General features: G+C 45.2%; 1 protein-coding gene and 1 pseudogene across 1 annotated transcript; one reads left to right on the top strand and one right to left on the bottom strand.

Moving 5' to 3' along the window:
• Window positions 1-12,458: 12,458 nt before the first annotated feature.
• MSMB (microseminoprotein beta) lies at window positions 12,459-21,565 on the bottom strand. Its single transcript, XM_019499436.2, has 4 exons — window positions 21,416-21,565; window positions 18,556-18,649; window positions 16,446-16,551; window positions 12,459-13,218 (listed from the first exon to the last, which is right to left on the bottom strand). The coding sequence occupies exons 1-4, from the start codon at window positions 21,416-21,418 to the stop codon at window positions 13,089-13,091; spliced, it is 333 nt and encodes a 110-aa protein (XP_019354981.1). The 5' UTR covers window positions 21,419-21,565; the 3' UTR covers window positions 12,459-13,088.
• LOC132251275 (U2 spliceosomal RNA) lies at window positions 14,467-14,566 on the top strand (annotated as a pseudogene).
• Window positions 21,566-23,269: the final 1,704 nt, after the last annotated feature.

Raw genomic sequence — 23,269 nt, 5'->3', positions numbered from 1 at the left:
ACCCACCAGCTCCCCCTGGTTCGGAGGAGTATTATCTATAAGGGAGGAGAAAGGAGAAACCCCTCCCAGCCGGAGGGAAGACGATCGGGAACCGGGGAGCCTGTCAGAGGCCATCATACTGGGCCTGGCAACATCTGGAATACATCGCCCAGCGGTTGGCGTGTGGACGGGGTGTAGAGGAGGCGGAGCCCCGTGGATCACCGCGTCCAATAACCGTGAGTAACACCGTCTATCGGGAGGCCCCACCCAGGATAAAGATCTCCACTGGAGACCCCTCTGAAGGTAATTGAGTACATCCAAGTCGTGGCAGGCGAGTTGAGGGGAGGGGCAACACCCCGATAGGCCAGGCGGAGCGAGGCGCAGGCTCCACAGTAATTAAAATGATCAACAAAAGAAACTAATTACCAAGCAAAAGAATCTGTTAAGTAAGATCTGAGCCCAAATTTGGGAGTAGTGGCAGGTTTGGGTAGGAGGGGCCCAAGACGGCAACTCACTCAATAAAAACTGTAACCTACTGTTCCAATTTGGAGGTAACCTCACTTGCAGAACAATGAAGGAAGAATCACAAGTGTAGGCCGGATCAGACTGATCACCTGAACCACCCTCTCCGTGAACACGAATCTCTTAGTTCACGCTGAAGCCGCAGAGCACCCGAAAGGGACTGAAGGAAGGGGACTTAGTCCTATCAGTATTGAGGCCAGCCCAATGAATCGTACTGCTGAGGCGAGCTCATTGAACCATACTACTGAGGCCAACCCATTAAATTGTACTACTGAGGAATGAAAGCATATCTAGGTGTTTGGCTTCTCGGAATTCTAGGATTGTAAGTATGTTATGAAAAATAATAGTACTGATTCAAATTCAACTTTTAGTTGTAATTGTAATTGTTTTAAGGAAGTGCATTTGGAGCATTGTTTCTGATATATGTAGTTATTGTGTTCTTAATGTTTGTGGTATTTCTTAAAGCTAAGCAGTGTTATATGCGTAGCAAAGAATTTTAAAATAAAATTGAATTGTATGAATTAAGTGTGCAATCATTGTGAAATCGTGCAAGTAGCTAAAAATTTCCGCAGCCAGTGCATCAAACGAATCAGTAAGTTGTATGGGATTTTCTCTATTCCATAACCCACTAGAGACAGGTCCCTTGCCCAGGGGTGCCTCCCCTGCAGGACCCAGGTTCCCAGTAACTCCCAGTCCTTCCTGTGGGGGCTGTCTATCCAGCCTCTGGCTCCCCACACTCTCTCAGGCCTCCTAAAACCATTGGCCTTGAGTTGAGGGTCCTTCCCTCTGGGCCTTGGGCCCCATGTTGGGCACCCAGGGAGCTCCTATGGCCTACTTGCTCTGGTTCCCCAGCCTCATGCTGGGGGTCTTTCCCCTTCCCAGGCCCTGCTCTGGGCACCAGGGCTCTTTTAGGTTAATGCTGAGCCACACCAGCCTAGAGCCAGAGCTAACTTGAGCAGCCTTGAGCTGCTCCCAGGGCCAACTCTCCATGTGCCTATCCACATATCGCCTCACCCAGCCACTTACTGGGTTCATAGGCTCAAGTTGCCTCGAGTGCCTCCCAGAGCCTGAGCTCTGTGTGCTGAGCAACGCACTGTCAAGGCTCAGGCAGGGTCCCAATGATGGTCTTCTCTGGAGCTCCTCTTTTCTTGCTGTCCCTTGCCACCTCTGCCCAGCGTGCTGAGCATGCTAGGCTTTTATTTACACCAGAGCCCCGTCCCTGAAGTCTGCGGACCTGCAAAGCACAGTCTTCAATCAGGTCCAGGGGCTTTTTGCTCCCCCCCACCCCTTCTGAGCAGGGGCAGGGCAAGCCCCTCCAAACTGTTACCTGCTTGGTGGAAATGTTCCATCAATCCGAAGTGTCCTTCTCCGAGCCAGGCTTGCCAGGCAAAAACAGTGAGCCTGCCACATTAACTTTTGCTGCCGACCTAGTTCCATTTCTGCTTTGGCCCTCCTCACTGCTTCCCTGCAAGCTTGAGCCAAGCAGGTATACTCCTTCTTGGTGGCTGCCCCCTGCCTCCACAGCCTGTAGGCCTCTTTTCCCCTCCAGGCTCTCCTGGATTTCCTTGCTCAACTAAGAGGGTTTCTTTGCTCTTTTGCCCTCCTTTATGTGTACTGAGATGGTTCCTTTCTGTGCCTGCAGGATCAGTCCCTTGAGAAACGCCCACCCTTCCTGGACTCCCATCTCTCTGATGTTTTTGCCCATCAGTCCCTCCCTAACTAATCTCCTGAGCTTGTTGAAGCTGGCTTTCCTGAAGTCTAGTACTTCAGCCCTACTAGTTATCTTTCCCACCTTACACCGGATAGTGAACTCTATCAATAGGTGGTCACTGTCCCCTAGGTTACCCTGCACCTGCAGCTCCCCAACCAAGTCATCCCCTGTGGCCAGCATCAAGTCTAGTAAGGCATTTCCCCTAGTGGAAACATTTACCTCCTGTGTTAGCTGAAGGTCCTGTAAGCAGGTTAGAAACTTACATGAACAGGCAGACCTGGCTGCCTGTTCCTCCCAGCAGACGTCTGGGAAGTTTAGGTCACCCATGACAACCAGGTCCTTTTAGCACGCTGCCTCTGAAAGCTGTCTCGAGAATTCTAGGTCTAACTTGTCCCCCTGGTGTGGGGGTCTGTAATAGGCCCCCACTACCAAGTCCCTTTCTCTCTGATCCCCCTGTAATCTGACCCATAATACCTCAATTTGCCCTTCTTCTAGGCTCAACTGAACTGCAGAAGATGTATATTGTTCCTTAACATAGACAGCAGCCCCCTCCCCCCGCCCTTTTTCCCCACTGTATCCCATCTGTACAGCCTGTAGCCCTCAATGCCCACTGCCCGATCATGGGTAGGGTCCCACCAGGTTTCTGTTAGCCCAACCAGGTTGTAAGCAGGAGTGCAAGTTCCTCTTGCTTGTTCCCCATGCCCCTATCATTAGTATAGGGGAATCTAAGCCCCCCAATAGATGCCCTTAATACTTTACCATCCTGATGCTGAGAGGGGCCCTTGGTACTTAACCTGAACTGTTCCAGCACCTGGCTCATGGCTTGTTGTTCCTAGCTTCACCCTGTCATCAACATCCCCATCCTCCGACGAACCTAGTTTAAAGCCCTCCGTAGGAGATCAGCCAACCTGTAAGAAAACAGACTCTTACCTCTTTGAGAGAGATGTAGCCCATCTTGTCCAAACAAGGCCCTATCCTGGAAGTAGAGGTCGTGGTCAAGGAATCCAAGCCCCACACGATGGCACCAGCTCCAAAGCTAATGCAGTTGCTGTGGTGCCGTCCATAACCGCTGACCAGGAGGATGGATGAGAAGACCACCTGTGCCCCTGAACCTCTGAGCCTGGCTCCCAGCACCACGCAGTCACTCATGACCCTGCCTGCACTACTCCAGGCCATGTCATTCATTCCCACATGGATGAAGACCATGGAATAGTAGTCAGAGGGCTTAATCAGGTCTGGAATCCTTGTTGTAATGTCTTGAATCTGGGCTCCAGGCAGGCTGCATACCTCCCATACCATGGGATCTGGGCAGCAGATGGCTCCCTCCATTCCTCTCAGTTTTCTCTTTATTAGTTTCATTTGATCCAAGGAGGCTAAGGCTTCTGGCATCTTAAGTAGTCTAAATTACAGTGCTTCAGGAAAAAAAATAACCAAAAAACCAGGGACTGCTGCATGAGGACAATAGTCACATTAACTGTACATGGGACTGATGGCATAAGCTATAAAAGCCCAGTAGAATGCCCAGTACTTATACTGTAGTGTCTAGCATATACATTCTATTGCATCTAAAAAATAATAGTGCGAGAGTACAACTTTTTCTAATGCTTGTTAGAAATTTGCATGGTATTTCAGCATTCCCTCAAAGATGTATTGCAAGGGTTTTATTAAGTTTGCTTCACTAGTGAGGTAGTATTTAAGCCATGAAATATTCTGTTTTCCTAGATGCATGGTTGCAATCTAAAAATGATGCGAGCAATTTGGCATGAAGCTTATTTGCATACTGGCAATAATGTGACGTTGCAATTATGTTGCAGGAAATTCCCATCTTAAGCCTATTTTAGGCTTTTTGAATAATCAGCTTTGCTTAGTGCTACCTCTGTAGATGACTGGATGGTGCACCTTTCTGAGCGGGTGCTACAGCTTCTTTGCAACCAGTCAGTACATCCTGTCACAGTTATGTTCATAATATGGTGCTGAAGCTACATTTTGTAGCCTAAGGGCCAAGATTCATGAAGTTTGATTGGAAAAGCAGTGTCCTTTGAAGTAAAAGCTGCAGCAAGCAGCTGAGTGGCTCACCCTGAATATCTTAATGCACTGCAAACTAAATGGATGGTGAGCAGGGTTGCCAGCTGTCCAGAAATTTACAGATGGCCAATTTAAAACAAACAAATAGACATTGAGCTATCAGTAAAAAAACTAAGATACTTTGAGCTTGACTAAAGATTAGTCATCAAAACAAGACTGGATGCAAGTGTTGATGGACAGATGGAGCAGAGTGTACCACCTTCTGTCTGAGCAGAAGCACAGTTCGGCACCCTGTAGGGAGCTCTCTGTCAGGGCTTTATTGTACACAAAACCCTCTGTTGCCACTTCTACCCCATGTCACTTGCTGGTGCTGCATCCAAAGGCCTCAATCATCAGCCTGAGGAGGGTGTGGGCAGTCTGTTTTCTACATGCACCTCTTGCCATATGACTCCACCATAAAGGGATCAGTCATAGAGAAGGTGGTGACCCCTGTGGCCTATTGCATCCTCTGCCACAGCCTCATTGGAGAGACAAAGGGGAGATGGGTGAGAAATTAGTGCCAGCTGTGGTTGTGGTTTTGTAAATAACTGTCCCCTTGGGATGAGAAGGAGACCCACTGAACACATTCTATGAAGGCTGCCAAAAAGCTGCCAGATATAAACAACATTTACTCCTGGTACCTCTGCTACTTGCATAGATCAGAGAAGAGCTTCATCATGTTGTCTTCACCTGGGTTTGCCTTCCACCGTCTTTCCATACACCAATCAAGCCATTCTGGTCTTAACCTAGTTACCTCACTCTTTGGGGCAAGGGCTTAATTCCTGTAGATTTTTTTCAAGGATTGTTCACATCTCAGTAGTCAACTCACCCGAGTAATTGAAATGCAAGGCCAAACTCTCTTTGACTTCTGTACAGGCAAGATCAGGCTCTTTATTTTCTTCCCCCCCAATGGCTGTCAATTTTTAATGGTGGATTTGGTGCCTCTGGGTCACATTTATTTAATGGAGGGAAGTAAGAATGCACAGAGAAGGCCAGTATAGAGCAATTGGATTTAGAATATCAGCCATGGTCTATGCACAGCAGCTATTTGCAAACCAGCCTGCCTAGAGGCATCTTCATTGTTAGTCTATTAGACACAGGTTCAGTTGCTTTGAGGGTACAACGACGGAAGGCTTGAGCTTACATTTTATACCTTGCTGGGGGTATTTGGCCCCAGCAGTCTTTCCTGCCTTGAGCAGGGGGGCTGGACTCAATCTCACGAGGTCCCTTCTAGCTCTAGACTTCTGTGAATCCCATCTGCTGGTTCCAGTACCATGGCAAGGAAGTTTGACACCTGGGGGAAAGCCTGAAGAAGCAGCCCACCTCGCCCTGCACACAGATCTGGGGGTCACCCCCCCATGCTTACCCGGAAGTGTACACAGTGGCAGGAGCTGCCCTCCCCCTATCCCCATATCCCACAAACAAGCCACTTGCAGCTCCATCCCATGCCCCACCCTTGCTGGGAAGCAGCTGTTGGCACCCCTTCACAACAGTAAGTAGAGGGCCCATTGATTGGGGGCATCCTGGTGTAGAACCATTGCAGCCATCAAGTATGACTCTGTTTGTCCACTTGTCATCACTTGTGTTAGTGCCATGTATTTTAATTTAAAAATATGGCAGCTATAAAAAGAACAAGTGATTCATCTTAAAAGTGCAGATGAATCTATCACTAAGGAAGCAAAAACCATGCAGAGGCTCTCCTGCTTGAATACCATGGGCACTTTTACATGTGTTCTTGTGGGGGGGCAGCACTTTAATTAAAGTGGCTCTGAGAGCCATTCTAATTAAAGTGCCACGGCATCTCATGTATTGGCATCCCCACACTTCAAAATGGCAGCAGGGGCACTTGAACTAAAGCTCATTGAACAAGCTTTAGTTCAAGCACCCCCACCGCCATTTTGAAGTGCAGGGACACTGATGCATGAGACTCAGGAAGCTACTGGAGCACAGTAATTGCCACACTCCAGCAGACTTGGTTAATCGAGTCTGCTCTGATGTGCTGTAATTGTAGCGCGTTGGAGCAGCCTCCACAATTGTGTACAGGGACCTCCATGTTTCTGGGTACGAGCATGAGTGAGGTTTGGAAAATGGGTGTTAAACCCTTAAATTGGAACCTGGCCCTCATTAAAAAGTTTGCAGATAGTTGGTTTTTGTTTTGTTTTCCCCAGACTCAAAAAAACAAAACCAAAAACTTGTGGTGGCAACCCTGACTGTGCACCCTGATATGAATGATCTAGGTTTTGCTGTGCCACTAAGTTCTGTGAACAACAAGAAGTGCCAAACTGAGCTGTGATCCTGTGGCTGTGTAAGCATGACAGTCCTATAGAGCTCAAATGAAGGAGAAAATGAACATCGGCCTCCAGTAACTGCATGCATGTCCAAGTGTGTGTCTGTATCCAAAAGTCCCAAAGGAAGGACCAAACCTGTATTTTCCAGTGGCTGAACAGTGAAGCAGTTGCGTATTGATACTGTGCAGGAAAATACAAGTCACTTGTTATACTGCAGTATCAGTTCATGGCTCCTCATCCCAACTGTGTGGGGCTAGATCTGCATTTTCACCATGAATGGGGAATCAGTATGGGAAAAATCATATTAATTCTTTAACCTTTGTGAAGTTGTCATGCTCCAAGCTCTGCTCCTTCACACAGTGGCCTTCATTCACAGCAGGAGTCCTAGTGCTTTCCCCTTTCACTGCCTCTTTCCTTCATATTATCCTCTTCTGTGATATACTGGAAGGCTAACCTTGCCTTTGCAAGTGCACTTCCTTTGGGCAGCATCCAGCATCCTTCTCCATCTCTTACTTGCCTCCCTGACCTGCCCTCTGAAGGACCTACTTTTTACATGCGATCCTTCTGTTGCTGAGGTCCTAAGGTTTGTTAAGCATGGGGACAGGATGGCAAAAGCATGCTTGTTAAAACTCCTGTACACAAATATACCTGAATGGGCACCTCGAAGTATGTGACAAGGGTCTTTCTCAAGGGATCCACCAGTATCAACAGCCAATAATCCCATGTAATGGCTAAAGTGCCGAAAACTAGGGTAGAGACCACTCCTGATGCAGTGGCAAAACTGGGTGGGGGAGGTAATAGGGGCAACTGTCCCAAGTGATGTGTTGGGGGGGGTGCCAAAAAGGGGCTGCTGCTAGCAGCCTCCTGTTTGTTGTCACATTTGCAATCACAATGGGAACTGGAAGTTGCTGCTCCCATTTTGCCCCAGATGCCCAGTTGCATCCCTCCACTACTGTCCTGAAGGATTTAAAAACCCAGTCTAGCAAAGCTGTAAGGGTGGAGAAGGGCACAGGATCTCTGGTCTTTCATTTAACTGTGACAGAAAACCATGAACGTGCTCTACAAGCCTCTAAACAAAGCAGGTGTGGAAGGTGGGCAAATATATCAGCATTCAGCCCCTATTTGGAAAGTGAATCAGAGCAGCCACTGGTTTAAATAGAGAATAGCAGTAATGACTGGCAGGCTCTCATTACTCCATGCTAGGTGTTTATGGAGTGAGAATGTGTGTTTTTTTCCAGAACTGCCTCTCTCTCTGCTTTGAAAACGAGCAGCAAAGGACTTGAAGGCACAGGCACCTCGTACTGAACAATTCCACTGCCTGCGGTTTTAACAGATTAACTCCTTACAGCTGCTTTGATATATAAACATTAGGGCTGTGCAAAGCTTCAGTCCCTGATTCGATTCAGCCCAATTCAGTGGCCGAATCTCTGAATCCAAAACAAATCAGAGGACCCTTTAATCTCTCGGAACCAAATCAGAACCCTCTGAATCGATTCAGACATACAGACAGCTTTTAATGCTTTTCCTACATACCTCTAGGTAGCAAGGACTCATGAATGCTGCAATGCTGGGACGCATGGAGTGTCCTGTAGGAGCACAGGGGGTCCACAGCATGCTCGGCAGCAGACCCGAAAGTGGACCAGCAGCACTTCCAGTCCACTTCCAGGTCTGCCGGGGAGCGCATGGGGGGGGCCCTGCAACCCCCTCCCCCCCCCCCGACTCAGTGACTGGTGCCTCCTGAGTCGGGGGGCACCCGGGGTCCCCCTGTGGCCAATTGCCAAGCTGGGGAGGCACGGGGGCCCCACAGCATGCTCCCCGGCAGACCCAGCAGTGGACCAGAAGTAGTTCTGGTCCACTTCCAGGTTTGCCGCCAAGCACATGGAGGGCCCCACCACACTCCTGTGGGATGCTCCATTTGCCCCAGCATCACAGTGATCACAAGCTGTGCCTGCTACTTCAAGGTATGTAGAAAAAACTCTTAAAGCTGTGTCTATGGCTGAATTGCTGATTCTCTGAATCAGCATCGAATCTTCAGATTCGGATTTGGCCGAATCAAATTGGGGACAGTGATTCAAATCAATGAATCAAATCACTGTCCCTGACTTGGGCCGAATCTGAATTGAATAGGGCCCACTTTGCACACCCCTAATAAAGGTGCTTCTTTTATTTTCTGTTTCACAACGGTTCAAATTTTACCTTCTCCTGTATGTTAAGTGTACTGTATCTTGTATATTGTACTGAACTGTCCAACTTCTAAGTGGCCAGAGTTCCCCCTGGGCTGCACCAAATACAAGCTAAGTGCCTGCTGCATGCCACCCCCTCCCCCCTGGCCCACCCCGCCCAGCTGTAATGGGTCCCCTTAGCCTCCTCGTCATGGGTTCCCTCAGCCCCATAGGCTGCATCTTTTTTAAGCGTATACTGATACAGTGATCCTCACAAAGCAAGGAGAAACATTCACAATTTTATGTCCAAATTTTGCAGCCAGCTGATTGCCTCCGGTGTAGTATTGTGCAGATCCAATAGAGCTCCATTTAAATGCACAGAGAGGGCGTTTAGAGGTGATGGGATTTGAAGTTTGAAAAGGGGCACCACAGTTGCAGCTGGGTGAGCTAGTCTAGCCCCATCAACGTAACAAAAATCCACATCTGCCATGTCCTGTCCTGGTTTGGTTTACTGAAGACCGAAGATGTCTAGGGAGATCAAAGCCAGCTGGTCTAATGGTGGGATTTGTAGTAATAATTTATGTATTCAGGGGTGAATTGAACCACTTTTGTGTCCGGGCGTATTGGATGTTAAATGAGTCTTGCTCATGTTGAATTCCTGTTATCCAAGTGGGATGTCTAAATTTTAATCTCAAAAACAGATGCAGGTTTATTTTTTTTAATTTTATTTTAGTCTATAATGTAGTTACATCCTCCCTTATTAAGAAGGAAATATGCCGTATGTTACTAAGAACGGAGCCATTGAAGAAGGGGAGATCAGTTTGTTCCTGTAATGATTTGCATTACTTGGTTGAGTTTTGTCAACCTTGTCAGTGTGAGTACTCTTTAACCAGATTGGGGCACAGTATTCTGCCAAAGAGTAGACCAGCGCTAAGGCTGTTCCTCTCGGTGCATCAGCTTCAGCTCCTCAAGAAGCCTCAGTGAGTTTCTAGAGAAAATTATTACAGCTAGCTGCTATCATAGTTAAGTGATTTTTATAGGACAGTGTTTTAGCTAAGATGATTCCTAAATATTTAGGAGTACCATTTTAACATAACTGATTTCTGAGGATAATGGTTGATAATTAGCTTGTTAATTGTTTAAGTGAAATGTGGACACTTTGTTTTCCCAGGGTTTAGGTGCAGACGCCATTTTTTAAAGTAGATATCTAAAGTATTCAGATCAGATGTAAACATTTATTTCTGCTCTGGAGAAACAAGATTGTGTAACAATGGCTGTGACATCAGTGTATATGAATTTTCCTGATGAAGTGCCTGGGAGGTCATGTATGGAAAGATTAACCAGCAGATGTGCAAAGACTGATCCCTGAGAGAGTCCATTGTTCAATTTATGTGGTATACTCCTAATATTATCAGAGAAAATCTGGAATCATCTATTGCTAAACGTGTTGTCTAGTAAAGTTAGCAATTTTAAGATGAGGTATAATGTCCAAGAACTTTAAGATGAGTCCTTGTCTCCAGACTGTATCATATGCAGCCAAGAGATCAAGGAAGATGGCTAGTTTTTAGTGACTTTTCAAAGCCATTTTCTATCTTGGTAGTCAGGACCATGATTTGATCACAGCATCCTCTCTTTGGTCTAAACTCTGCTTGTTCAGGAGGAATATGTTTGTTTATGGTCTGGAAAAAATCTATTATATATATCAGTCTTTCTAATAGCCTAGGAGTCACACTTAGTAAAGCTATTGTGTAGTAGTTCTAGGCTGCACTGCCTTGCTCTGTTCTCATGGACAGGGGCAGGAAGTAAAAGTAGGCTGGTAGTAAAAGGAGCGCTATGTCTCTGGAGGAGCTGCCAGGCTCCAATTGTCCCATGACCCAGAGCCCAGCAGGTTGTCCAGGGGTGCGGCGTAAGGCAGCCAAGGTGGGAAAATATGCCCTCCACCCCCGTGCGCTATGGCCAGACAGACAGATGAACTAACGTTTTTATTATATTAGAATATTCCTAATGGATATACTTTTAACTGATGAATATCTGCTCCAGTATTCAAGGCCTGTCATCATCAGTAAAAATGTGGTGACAATCTAAGGTCAGGCCAGCCATCGACTCAAATTGATGCCACTTAGTCACATGAGCTAGTATCACTCGAAGAAGGGGGGGCTTCAGAGTCTGCAAGTATTGTCCAAGTAGCTGTGTTCTTTACATTGTCTCTTGGGCTTGAGTGAGGTACCTTTCTGAATTATATAGCTCATTTGGCCTGCAGACGACACCATGGATTGGCAACATTTTCTGACAGCGGGTCTAAATAATTCAGCTCAGGTTTAAGTAGCCTGGTACTGGGACCTGGCCGCCTTTGCTGTTTTTCCCTACTGTCTGGCAACTACGTGATGTGAGCAGAGCCCCCATCTCCCACAGCCCCTGCTGCCCAACTATGACATGGTGTGGACAGACTCTCCCTCCCCTTCCTTCCTCCGCCCTGCTAAATACTGCCAGTCATGGCTCTGCAGGCCGGATTTAGCTTATGGGCTGTAAATTGATGACTCCTAGTTTATACAACCCTACTCCTGGTATTTGGCTAGCTAGCTAGCTTGGTTCACTGCTGGTGATTGACATTAATAAACCTCTGCCTCTTGCATAATTTCTGGAGCATCATCACTACCCCATCATTTCTATACTACTATTAACAAACCCATTTATTTGTCAAAGGCTCGTGGAGCAGAAGGAAACCCAACTGCATTGTTTGCTCTGGGTATAAATAAAGTGTAATGCTGATGCTGAGTTACTGGCAGTTCTTGCAGTCAGATGCAAGGCAGCTGTTTGTATGGAAGCTGTAGTGTGGGCAGGGGGGGAAGAGACATGGCAGCAATAGGGTATGGATAACCATTCAGTTTGAGCACCAAAAATTCCCCATGGCAAGAAGAGAGCCATACAGGTATTTCAACCCCCTTACTGAAACATACTCAAGAGCTCTCTAGCCGAGTGGTGACAGAGGGCAGCTCCCTGGTTCCCCCCTATGCCAGGGGAGCCTAGTGACAGTACCCCTGCCTGCACCCCCCCCCCGGGGGGGGGTCACAATGATGAGAACAGCTCTCCTCAACCTTCCCACACCCAAGTATTCCCATGACCCCTGTCATTGGAGCAGGTTTCCAGAGGGCTCCTTGACAGCTGGCTGCTGGGTGGACTATCAGAGAGACAACCAGTCTGCTGCCATCCCCCTCAGAGCAGTAGGGGAGAGTGGAGTACTGTGGGATACTAGGGGTTCGAGGGAACCCTATCACAACGCATATGACTAAACAGGCATTATATATGGCAGTAGAAAATAGTAAAGTTGCTGTTCAAAAAGCTAGTAGTCTGTGGTAGAATCAGTGAGGTTTTTTTCCCCATCACAAACTACTTTTGTAAAAGTAAGTTACTTTTGAAAAGGTGTGGGGAGAGAAGCTTTTGTTCTTGACACAAATGTAACACTTGTCCATACCCATAGTGCCCTTGTAATCTGAACACTTCCATGACCATGTCAGAATCTGAGAAGGATAATTAATCCTTTAGAGAGAAGGTATTACCAAGAAAAGGGCACACGCATGCTTTAGAAAATGCACAATAGTTCAAGGCATTCTGCTTCTACCCCAAACTCTTCCCTGTTGGAAAGCTATAGAAAGATGTGTGCTTCCTTCAAAGGAAGAAGGGTTTAGCAGTACTGAAGCCTAGTGTGCTATCACTGATTAGATACTAGTGAACTTTTGGTGCTTCATTTGATTTTTATTATATGCAATTGAGCTCAGAACAGGTAACAGAATAATAGAGAACCAGATAGTTGTATGCCAAAGTGTTCCTCAGTAAGGAGAATGAAAATAATCTGCAACTAGTAATGCCTGAATGCTACATAAATCTCCAAGATCCAAGAAAGGAGAACTTCAATGACTGATTGTTTGTAGTAGGGGGGTGGTGAAGCACCAGGCATACAAACTTGCAGCAGGTGTCTTGTTGCTAGAGCTTGTCTGAATTTCCCTGAGCAGGTGGAGTCCAAAAATCATATTTTGTTTCAGAAATGCTACATGTTGATATTTCTGAATATTGTTGTAATATCTGTTTGACGGGGGGAACTTTAAATGTTTGGTCTCAGCATGATTCAAAATTAAATTTCAGAAAAACAAAACTTCCCACAAATTGGAAACTAGGAATTTTGGCTAGCTTGACTTTTTTTAGCCCATCACAGTGGGGACCACACTAGGAGCCAGTTAGGAGGAAGAAAGCAAGCAACTAGCACATTTAAGGCAGCTCCATGAATTCCTGTTGATTAAAGAATGGACTCTTTTCATCATGGCTGATCATCTTTGAGGGAGAAAGAGATTCGGAGCGTGTTTGTTGTTAGCCAACCCAAGCATGGACCTCACATTCTTTCGAGGGATTGTTCTTCTCCACAACTGTGTAGCTGCAGGTGTCCTTGTTGAAAATGCTTTCACATTTCTCCTCATCATAACCAGCTGGTCTACCACCTCTGTTGTTGGGAAAGAAAAGGCAAACATAAGACTGAGAATGGGAAGCAAAGCTTCTCTGCTGAAGACAGGATCTGCACTTTCAATGGGAAAAGACAGTGCTGGGAGCAATTAGATCTGGATATTCTTTGTAGGTAATAGTTGGACTGAGTCCCTTTTTTACTGCTTGGACGTTAGTTAGTTAGATCACATACAAATAATAATATTGATAATGTCCTATACACATTTCTCATAAGTGAAGTGTAGGAATGTGAGCTTGATCAAGTTATCATAAGGTGGCTACATAATTAGCTCAATAACTACAAGCAAAGGGTACTTATAAGTGGATCAACATGGGAATAACAAGAGGTTTCAAGTGGAGTTCCACAGGGTTTGGTTTGTCTTAGGCTAGGTGCTGTTTACTGTGTTTATTAATTTCAGAATAGAGAGCCTCTTAATTTGCAGCTGACATGAAACTGGAAAGGACTGAAAACACTTTGTAAGATAGGAGTAAATTTCAGAAGGAATTTGATAAATTTAAAAGCTGGGCTAGAAACAACAGAACTAAGTTAGCACAGACATATGCAAGATGCTAAGTCTAAGCAAGAAAAAACAAATGTACAGATAGAGAATGGGACATACCTGGCTGGACAGTAGGATTCCTGAGAAGGATCGGGGGGAAGAGCGGGTTGGTGAGCTATTGATTCAGTACAAGTCAGCAATATGATGCAGTCATTTAAAAAAAAATTAATTTAGGTTGCATCAACAGGAGTACTAGGTATAAGATCCAGAGGGTGTGTCTACACATGCACTTTAATGCACAGTAGCCTGTTTTACTGTGCATTAAAGTGTCATGTCAAAAACTGTGCTAATATACTAATACACAGTAAAAACAGGCTACTGCACATTAAGCATCACTAAAAAAAGCATGCAGCTTTGCTACTGCACATTAGGGCAGTTTAATGTACATTTATATAGTACCTTACATTAGAGGTACTAAATTTAATGCACAGTAGCAAAAGCGCATGAATGAACGTGTAGGTGTGCCCAGAAGGTGATAATGTCAGACTAGTCAGTGCCGGTTAGACCTAATCTAGGCTATTGTGTTCAGTTCTGGGCTTTTTTCTGGATTGTTATGTTCAATTCTGGATGTGGAGAAGTTGGAGAGGGTCCAGAAATATGTGATAAAAGGGACTGGAAAGCAAGCCCTATGAGGAAAGGTTGAGAGATCTAGCCATGCTGATCTTGGAGAAAAGGAGATTTAAGAGTGCATCGTTTCTCGGCCTTTTGGCCCAGATCAAGTGTAGTGCCTGTTCTTATCAGCTTTGAAATAGCCAAAGGCTGCAGAAGACAGAACACGTAGCAATTTTAAATTGCAGTAAAGGAGATTTAAATTAGATCTCAGGGAAAAAATGCTTACTCTTGGAGTACAGCAGTGGAACAGACTGCCCAGGGAAGTTGTAGAAACTCTTTCATTGGAAGTTTTCAAGAGGAGAATAAATAAGCATTGGCCAGGGGTGTTTTAGGAATAGCATTGTAGCATCATGCAGGGGGTTAAACCAGATGACCCTTAGGGTCTTTCCAGCCCTCGGATTCTAAGTGAGTCCCTTTTACCGCCAGTGAACAAAGTCCAGCCTGTTCACATTTTCTGGCATTCTAGACACATTGTCAAACTGCCTGCAAAAACATTTCAGCCAATAGGTTATATTGAAATGTGATTGTTTCATATATTTATTTTTCAGTTTTTACTATCATCATTATTGGATCAGTTGCTTTGGAACATGCTGTCCCAAGTTATTTTTTGTTCTGTTTGAATGGATTAGAGCACTGGTTCTCAACTTATTTTGTACCAGGACCCATTTATATAGACCCCTATAGCCAGTCTTGACCCAGAGCCCTTCACTCCCAGCCCACTGCCCCCTGCCCCCAGACTCCAGATTCCTAGTGCGTGGGGCAGGTGTGTGTGGGGGGCATGGGATGCCCCAAGTAGCCCCTTGCAGGCTGGAACTCTGCCTGCCTGCAAGAGAAAAGCCGCGGTTTCTCATGGGTTTTCTCCTTTACAGGAGAATCTACTTTTAAAGTTTGTTGATCCATTATTAAAGTTTGTTTGTGACCATTTCATATTTTCTTGTGACCCACTTCTGGGTCGCAACTCATGGGTTGAGAAATGCTGGATTAGAGGTATGGGGGGCTCTTTCAGCACCTGGCAGAGGTGGTGGTGGTAGTGATAGGGACTTATGCTGATCGCTACAGCCCTGGAAAGCTGGCAGTGGGGTGTTGAGGGGGGAGGGAGAGTAAGCTCTTACCTTCCTCTGCTCTCCTCACTTGGGTGGCAGCTGCAGCTGTTGCTGTGGCAGCAGCCTAAGCATATGCTGTTACTGGGAGACCAGGTAGTGCTATGGGCTTCCCATGGGCTGCTCTCAGTGCCCTGGCATTCCCACCCTTGGGCACACGCAGGGCAACTCTCTTTATTGGGGAGATGTTATTCCTCCCTTCTCCCTTACTTGCTCCACCCCACCCCCCACTCCCCCATCCCCGAATTATGCTACTGCATGGATGAAACTGTATCTGTAGCAGAGGAGGAGAAAGTAGACAAGCTTTTGTTCCTCGGTTTCCTTCTTGGAGGAAAGTTAGGAGTAGTCTATCATGTTAGGGGACCCCTTTTCAGGCCACTTGAGATGGCCTCTGCCTGAGGCAGCGCTGATAGAAAAATGGAAATCAGTGTCTAAATATTTTACTTCTCCTAAATTTGGGAGTCCTGTTTATTTAACATAAGCTAATTTTGTCAAAGTAGGCTCATCTGTTCTTTATAATGGTGCTTTTATTATTTCCATAAGCTGGTGAGTACCTTGCCTTTAGGCAGCGAAAGAGAGCTGCATCATAGTAATATTGTTTTTGCTTTTTCAGAAGCCATACCTAGCTGGCAAACTTATCATGGCCTACAGTACTCAAACACTCCACAAGTCTCTGTAAGTGTTAGCTCCTTGCCCTGAAGCAGTATAGCCATATCCACACCCTGCTGATGGTGGGCTGACTAGCATTGCTGAGAAGCAGGGCCACTTAGCTGTTTCTAGCACCATGTGAACATAGCTACTCTGCTTCTTGTCTGTGAGGTAGTGTATGGCACAGTAAAGTGCATTTGAGCATGGTGATGCTGGGCACACTAACCGTATGGTTTAAGCATAGTAAAAGAAGGGAAGATCCATACATTACACACTGGAAAAATGCTACTCTTTTCTTCCAAACTCACATGTCGCAGCAGTCCATTCCATGTTCAGAACAGGAGCAGTCCAGACAATTGTCAGTCTTCCAGTTGGTATTAAACGCATGCAGCTTGCCCTGATCGTCAACACAGCCTGAAACAGTTCATAAATAACCTCCAGTTAAAGAGCTATAACACTAATAATTGGTGCATCTCTCCCAAGGACGCTTAATCTCTGTGTATTTAAGCCAAATCACTGTTCCATAGGCATGGAGAGCCCCCAGTAGACAAGGACACATACCAATGGTACATGGAGAAGAAGGGAGCAGGATCCTACACAGAGGACCTCTACCCACTTCTGTAGCAAGGGCAGGACCAGTAGTGCACTGGCACCAAGTGCCCTTGCACAGGGATGCCAAATCAAATGGACAGTGGCAGGACCCTATGAAGAGGAGGTCCATGGAAGGCAGTTGTTGCCATTCTGAGAGCAGGTGCGTGTGTGCAAAGCCTGGCTCCATTTCCCCCTGCACACCCCCACTTCTGCCCCTGCTCACTCTGCTTTCAAGTCTCAGGTGCAGGGCTTGCAGGCTAGTTCCTGTATGACAGGATGGTGCTCCCAGCACCCACCTGAGCACAGCTGCCCAGCCTGCCCCACCAGTCTAACTCCTAGCAGGATGGAAGTGCCTGCCTCAGCAGGACCATCTGCCCAGCCCTGCACCAAAGTCAGCCCAGCCTGCAGATGGCAAGGAGGTCTTGTCCCAGCCCTGGAAGGAGCTGCACACATGAGGAGGCTGGAAGCAGGCTGCCCTCCTGCTCTGCCTCAGTGCTACCGGTCCACCTACTGCAAAGTGGTAAGGTTCCCCTGGCTCATGCATGCTTTAGGACTCTTCATACCCACCTTGCTATTGCTATTGCCATTGCAATCATTTCTAGCCCATGGTCTTCCTGCCTAGGATCTGCACCTGAGACCATGGGATGAGGGACAGGCAGGGCAGGGACAGGAGGGAGAAAAGGGGGGTTTTTTGTTCATTTTTTTCCAATAAGTTCTCATTCCTTGCCCCTTTCAATGTGTGGTGCTGGACATATGTAGGCTACTGCAACCATGTGGGGGTATTTTGCTGATGTTTTGTGCTACACACACATTTGCATGTATTTAATGTGTTCCCATGTTATGTCATACAAGTATTGTCTTTCAAAAAAAAAGGTAAACAATAATACACAATAAGTTTTGTTATATAGTGGGGGGGGGGGGGAGCGCATGTTCTGCACATGATCAGCATCAGTTCCCAAAATGCTGGGCTACAGCTCTGCCTACACCCTCGCTCTCTTCACATCTCAGCTCCATGGGGACTCCTGGAGTAGCCACAAGCAATGGATCTTTGTGGGTGGGACTAGAGGACCCACTAACATACAAACCTTCCATTCACAGAAAGGAGGCACGTAGGGGCAAGGGGCATCTGCCCGACAATTGCAGAGTGGTTCTGCTCTGGCTCAGGAGCCCTGAAGATGAATTTCTTTCTCTATCATTACTCAGTCAGCTTTGACCTTGGAGTTGGTGTTAATTTTACACTTGCATCTGAATGGGCACTATTGATTGGGCAGCACTAGCTTATTTTACAAATGATAGTGCAAATGCATCTCCCACCCAGAACGAGCAACTATGTGTTGCACTATGCAACTGCTCTCAAACCCATGAAATACTACATTATTCAAGGCATGGGGTAGCTGTGATGATCCAGACATTGGGCAGCTCCCACCCTCTCCAACTAATCAATATTGGTTTTTATTATGTTATTTCCTGGCAACATCTACAATCCCCAATTTGGAGTGTGGTCTCAGTATGCCATTGATGGGGAAGACACCATACCTGTACCAAAAAAAAAAGCTGTAGTCTAACTAGACAAAGGTAGATGTGTAGAATGACAACTTGAGAACCAGGGATAAGCAAAGTGACCCAGGTTGTGATGGATGCCTCCACTTCTGATTGTCACTGTCCCCCCCTTCAGTGTTTCTACTCATACTGCTTTTGTTTTGGTCAGGAAGGTACAGGTGTAGGTAGATTCATCTAAAATGGATAATCATGTAAAGAGGCCAAGCCAAATCATTCTGTGCTCTTGGTGGCGCGTACTAGGTTGAAGATAGAAACAGAATGTCTTACCTGGAACACCTGGTTCCATTGACTGTATGAAACAAGCTGCATTGCATAGTGACACACTTAGGACCAAAGGAAAGATGCAAACCAAGAAGTGTTTCTGAATAAGAGAGTGAAAACTAGGGTGATTATAAAGTAGTTCTGTGATGGTTAATGAAGGAAAATGTGTTATTGTTCTCTTATCAATCCAAAACAGCTACTCTTTGAAACCTCAGATGCATTATGTATTCTTGTATATTTTTATCGTGAAACGTCCTTGTCTTAACTGCCTACTAAAAGTTCCTGCGTATATCTGAGCTTTTGGCAATATGCATCTATTACTGCCCCAGCTAGGAACTTTTTATTAAAGCTGTAACAGTTTGCACTTTTGACTTCAGAAATTCTCATTTTACTCCTTTGTGTTTTTGTCATACATTTTAGGTTACACAACATAGTCCTCACAGAGCAATTAAAGAAACTGGGTGTTTTTTTTAAACTAGGACTGTTGTTAACAAATGGACTCAACCTATAATCTAAGTGCAAACGGACTTTGATTGAGTCACCTTTTCTTGTCTGAATTTATTCTACAACTATTCTGCTGTTAGGTAAACAAATCCTAGCTTCTGGGTTTCTTGTGAACTGTGTCATCTAACTACTTTTTTTCCTTACTGGTCACTCTAGTCAAATTATAATGTTTTTGTTCCCTGGATGGATAAGCATGGCAGTGACAAAGAAGTGGGCAGGTTGAGTAACTTGCTGGTATTTGATTCTCTACAGGACAGGTCAGAGCATGTTGTGGTTTATTGAGTGGCTAAGTCAGCAAGGGGAAAGTGTGGGGTACTGTAAAAGCTTTTCCTTTCTAGCCCATTTGTATCAGGCCTTCCCTAAGACATCACTGGCAAAAAAATGCAGGGAAACTGTAAAATAGGCCCATACAGACTAATATATTATCTTCCTATTTTTCCTCATCTCTATCCCTTTTTTCCTCTTCTGCTCAGTTCCTTTACATGGTTGCCTACCCCCTTCTGTCACAAACCCCACCAGGGCAGTTCTAAGACTAATTACATGGCCAAAAGCTTCATTAGAGGGCCAGAAGTGTTCGAGCATGTCAGTCTAATGATAGCTGATGGAGAAGTAGCTGTTAAAGAATTGTAGCTGAATTTTCCAAAAAGCCCTTGCTCACAAGCCATTTTCAAAATAATAAATGAAGGGATCATGGGACAAGAAGTAAAATTCTAGTCATGGTTAAAAACCTGAATTAGAAACAACAACAAAAATAAAGAGTAATAAAAATGGGGGGGGGGGAGTTGTTTTTTTTCAGTCTGGAAGGAACAGACCTGGTGGAAACTGCCAAAAAAAAACCCCAAACCTGGCAAAATATTAAGAGTAATGTACTTTTCTGGGACAACAACATGAACCTTACATGCACATGCTAATGGGTTCCAAATTAAATAGTCTCAACTGAACGTCATTGAGGGCAGAGCAACACAAGTCATTTAATCAATGTGCCACAACAGTCCCCCTCCTCAACCCTGCCAAAACCAAGCCCATAGTAGGAAATGGGTACAGAATAATATTGAAATTGCATTCTATTGACATTTTAGAAAGGAATGGGAAGAATACTATGTGCACTTTGTTGATGCTCCCCCACGCAGCCACAGAAGGAAGTAGGTGATATAGAAGTGGGACATAACAGGAGATACTAACTGCATCAGATAGGAGATGAATATGAGGAACAAGATAAAGAAGAAATACAAAATAATCATGGTTTAGTGAAAGTGATTTGGGTGCTAAGAGCAAGGAGAAATTTAATGCAATTGAAAGGTAATTGTCTTAAACTTCCAATCAAGGGAAATAATTATATATTTTAGAAATATATAACCAGTAGACCTCACCATGACAAGACATCCTTGAAGAAAAAAACTAGCATGATTTGAAAAGGGGTTAGTCGTTCATATAGATAGCGAACACATCCAATTACACTAGGCTAGACAAAAAATTATAAAGCAAAACAACTGTCATGCCTAAGGACATTACTAACCACTGCCTTCCTAGCTTCATCCCCATCCTCCTTTATGGAGATAGAGTGATGGTTGTGCAGGGTCATACATGCTAGGAGGTCCACCCATCCTACCTTCTTCACATCAGACCTGCATGAGGGGAATTCTCATAAACTCAGCTGGCAGAATTTACCCCTCAGTGGTCTCCTAAGGGCCTAAGCCAAAGCCCCACTGAAGGTAATGAGAATCTTTCCATAAATTTCTAGGAAATTTGAGACCCTCGGGAACTTTCCCTGACCCTGCAATGGATGGTGCCATCAGGCGGGTAGAAAAATAAGGTTTCAGGCATATATCACATAAGGCTATGGTTTTTGGTGATGTATTTAGTTTGTTCATTATTTTAAGAAAAGCATGGATTTAACTTTCAGTGATGGAGACTTTCCTATGGTGAATTTCCATTACATTTGAGCTGAGGTGACTAAAAGAGTTATGATCATATTTACTTAAATAACTTTTTCAGACTTCGCCCAAACTTCCTGTAATAAATAAAAATGCTCCAAGCTGAGACTAAACAGAGATGATTTCAACCAGAAAAGATGCACATTTAAAAAAAAAAGCCCTTAACAATAGTGCTCCTAGGCATCAACTATTATGAAAAACCTTTTATTCTGTTTACAGACTGATCCAGGCAAAATCCTAGGAGGATCTGATTTCCTCCTCTCCCACCTCCCCACCACCTCACCCTTTAGGTGCTGAGCTCCCTAATTTTCACTGACTTAATTCAAAGCAATGTGTCTGGCACCTCTGCTAATGATTTGCCTGACACCTGCTTTAAAATCTTTAGCAATATGTTGACATCTTTTAAAATATGCAACATGATGACTTACCATTCTTACAAACAATTCTGCTTCCAATGTGAAGACAGTCTGTGGAAAGTCAGTGTTGCAGGGTACTTTATAATACAGCACACTTTTATGTAGTTTGCAGGACCAATCCTTGAGCAAACAGCATATGTGCAAAAAGCTCTGATGGAGGTTTCTTCAGAATGATCTCATCCAGGTGGGCATCATTAAAATGTTTAGCTAGTTATAAACAGGAAGGTTTGGTTCTCAAAGAAACAGAATGGGTGAGGCCTTTGTACACCAGAAATGGAATTAGAATATAGCTGTGTGAAATATCACCAGAAGGGATTATCATGACTAGCAGGTGGAGGTAATAAATGATTCATATCAGTTGTTCTTGTCAAGACTTCCCTGCCCCAACATTTATGTAAAGGGCTAATAGTTCAGTACAACTAAGTAGAGGTTGCATGCAGAAATCTAGTCAATGGAGCAACTCCACATTCAATAGGTCAAATGTTTAGCCCTAGAATAGGATTAGATCAAGTTAAAGGCAGGAATTATTTTGAGAAATTACCCCACACTTAGTGGTTCCTGCATGTTGGTGTGCACATTCAAAGTTAGCTTTCATTTATCGTGGTGCCACGAGGTACTGCCCTGGGGGATTGCCACTGTCCTGGAAATGAATACCAGAGATGGTGATCTTCTCTCTCTCTGGCAAGGTCAGGGTGTTAAATAGCAGTATCATCATTTAGATATGTCTAATGCTGTACCAGCCATGTGCCTTTTGTAACACTAGACAACAACTAGGCCAACAGCCTGCTGCCTTCCAGGCCTAGGAAAGTTTTGCCCCTGGAATGGGAAAGTCCTGCAGTTTGGGTGATGGGTGTTACACAGCCTGGAATCTGCAGGTTCTGTGTGCAGGCATTGGCTTCAGACTATCCCCAGGGACCATTCAAGTGTACACAACCCAGACCTCAAGAAATCTTAGGAAATCTTCCTCTTCCTTGTTCCCACTAGGGTAAGAGTTGGGTATCTGGGGAAAAGGTGAAACCAATGGAGATGGGGGTTCCTTCTTCAGTATCCTTAGGGGCTGCTAGATGGCCACTTTCCATGTCTGGAAAACCACTATGTAAGGCATCTGTCCAGAAAGGTCTGCTGCATGGTTGAAAAAATTGCTAGCTGAAGCCAGAAGCAGCAGGGACAGATACTGCTCCAAAGGCTTAGAAGAGTAGCTGTGAAACCAAGTCATACACAGATCCCTGCCATCTGCCATAAGATCCTCACCCAGAGCATTTAGGCAGACCCTGCTGGTTACTAGGGATGCTCAAGTGCACAAAAGTCCATGTAAAGTTTACAAGAAGAGAGGCAGAATGACCTATGAGAATGGGCATGGGGTTGGGAATAAGGAGACCTGGTTACTGACCTGCCAGTGACTTCAGGCAAAATACACCACTTCTTGGGCTTCGGTTTCCATTCCCATTTCTTGTCTATTTGACTGTCACCTTGTTGGGGCAGAGACCATCTCTCTTTCTGTTTACACGGTGAGACCCACACTCTGTTGAGGCCTCCAAGTGCAGCCATGATAACTGTTGATGCTTCTTTCCTTCTCTGGAACAGATGCAGCTCCTCATTTACTGGTCATTATTTGCATTAGACTTCATCAGGAGCATGACACCTTCACTTTTCTGCTAGATGGAAACACAGATGAAGGAGTGGTCATTACCTCAAAGAGCTAACAACCTATAAATAAGAAAGCAGACCAAAGGCATGGCATAGGGTTAAAACAGGGGTTTTCAACCTTTTTTAAGGAGTGTGCCCCTTCTAGTGGGTACTAGGGGTGTGCAAAGTGGGCCCTATTCAATATGGATTTGGCCCGAATCAGGGACAGTGATTAGATTT

The sequence above is a fragment of the Alligator mississippiensis genome, chromosome 6, assembly GCF_030867095.1.
Source record: "Alligator mississippiensis isolate rAllMis1 chromosome 6, rAllMis1, whole genome shotgun sequence".
Lineage (NCBI taxonomy): Eukaryota > Metazoa > Chordata > Crocodylia > Alligatoridae > Alligator > Alligator mississippiensis.
The sequence above is the reverse complement of the archived record's forward strand: the minus strand, read 5'-3'. Positions and strand labels throughout refer to the sequence as shown.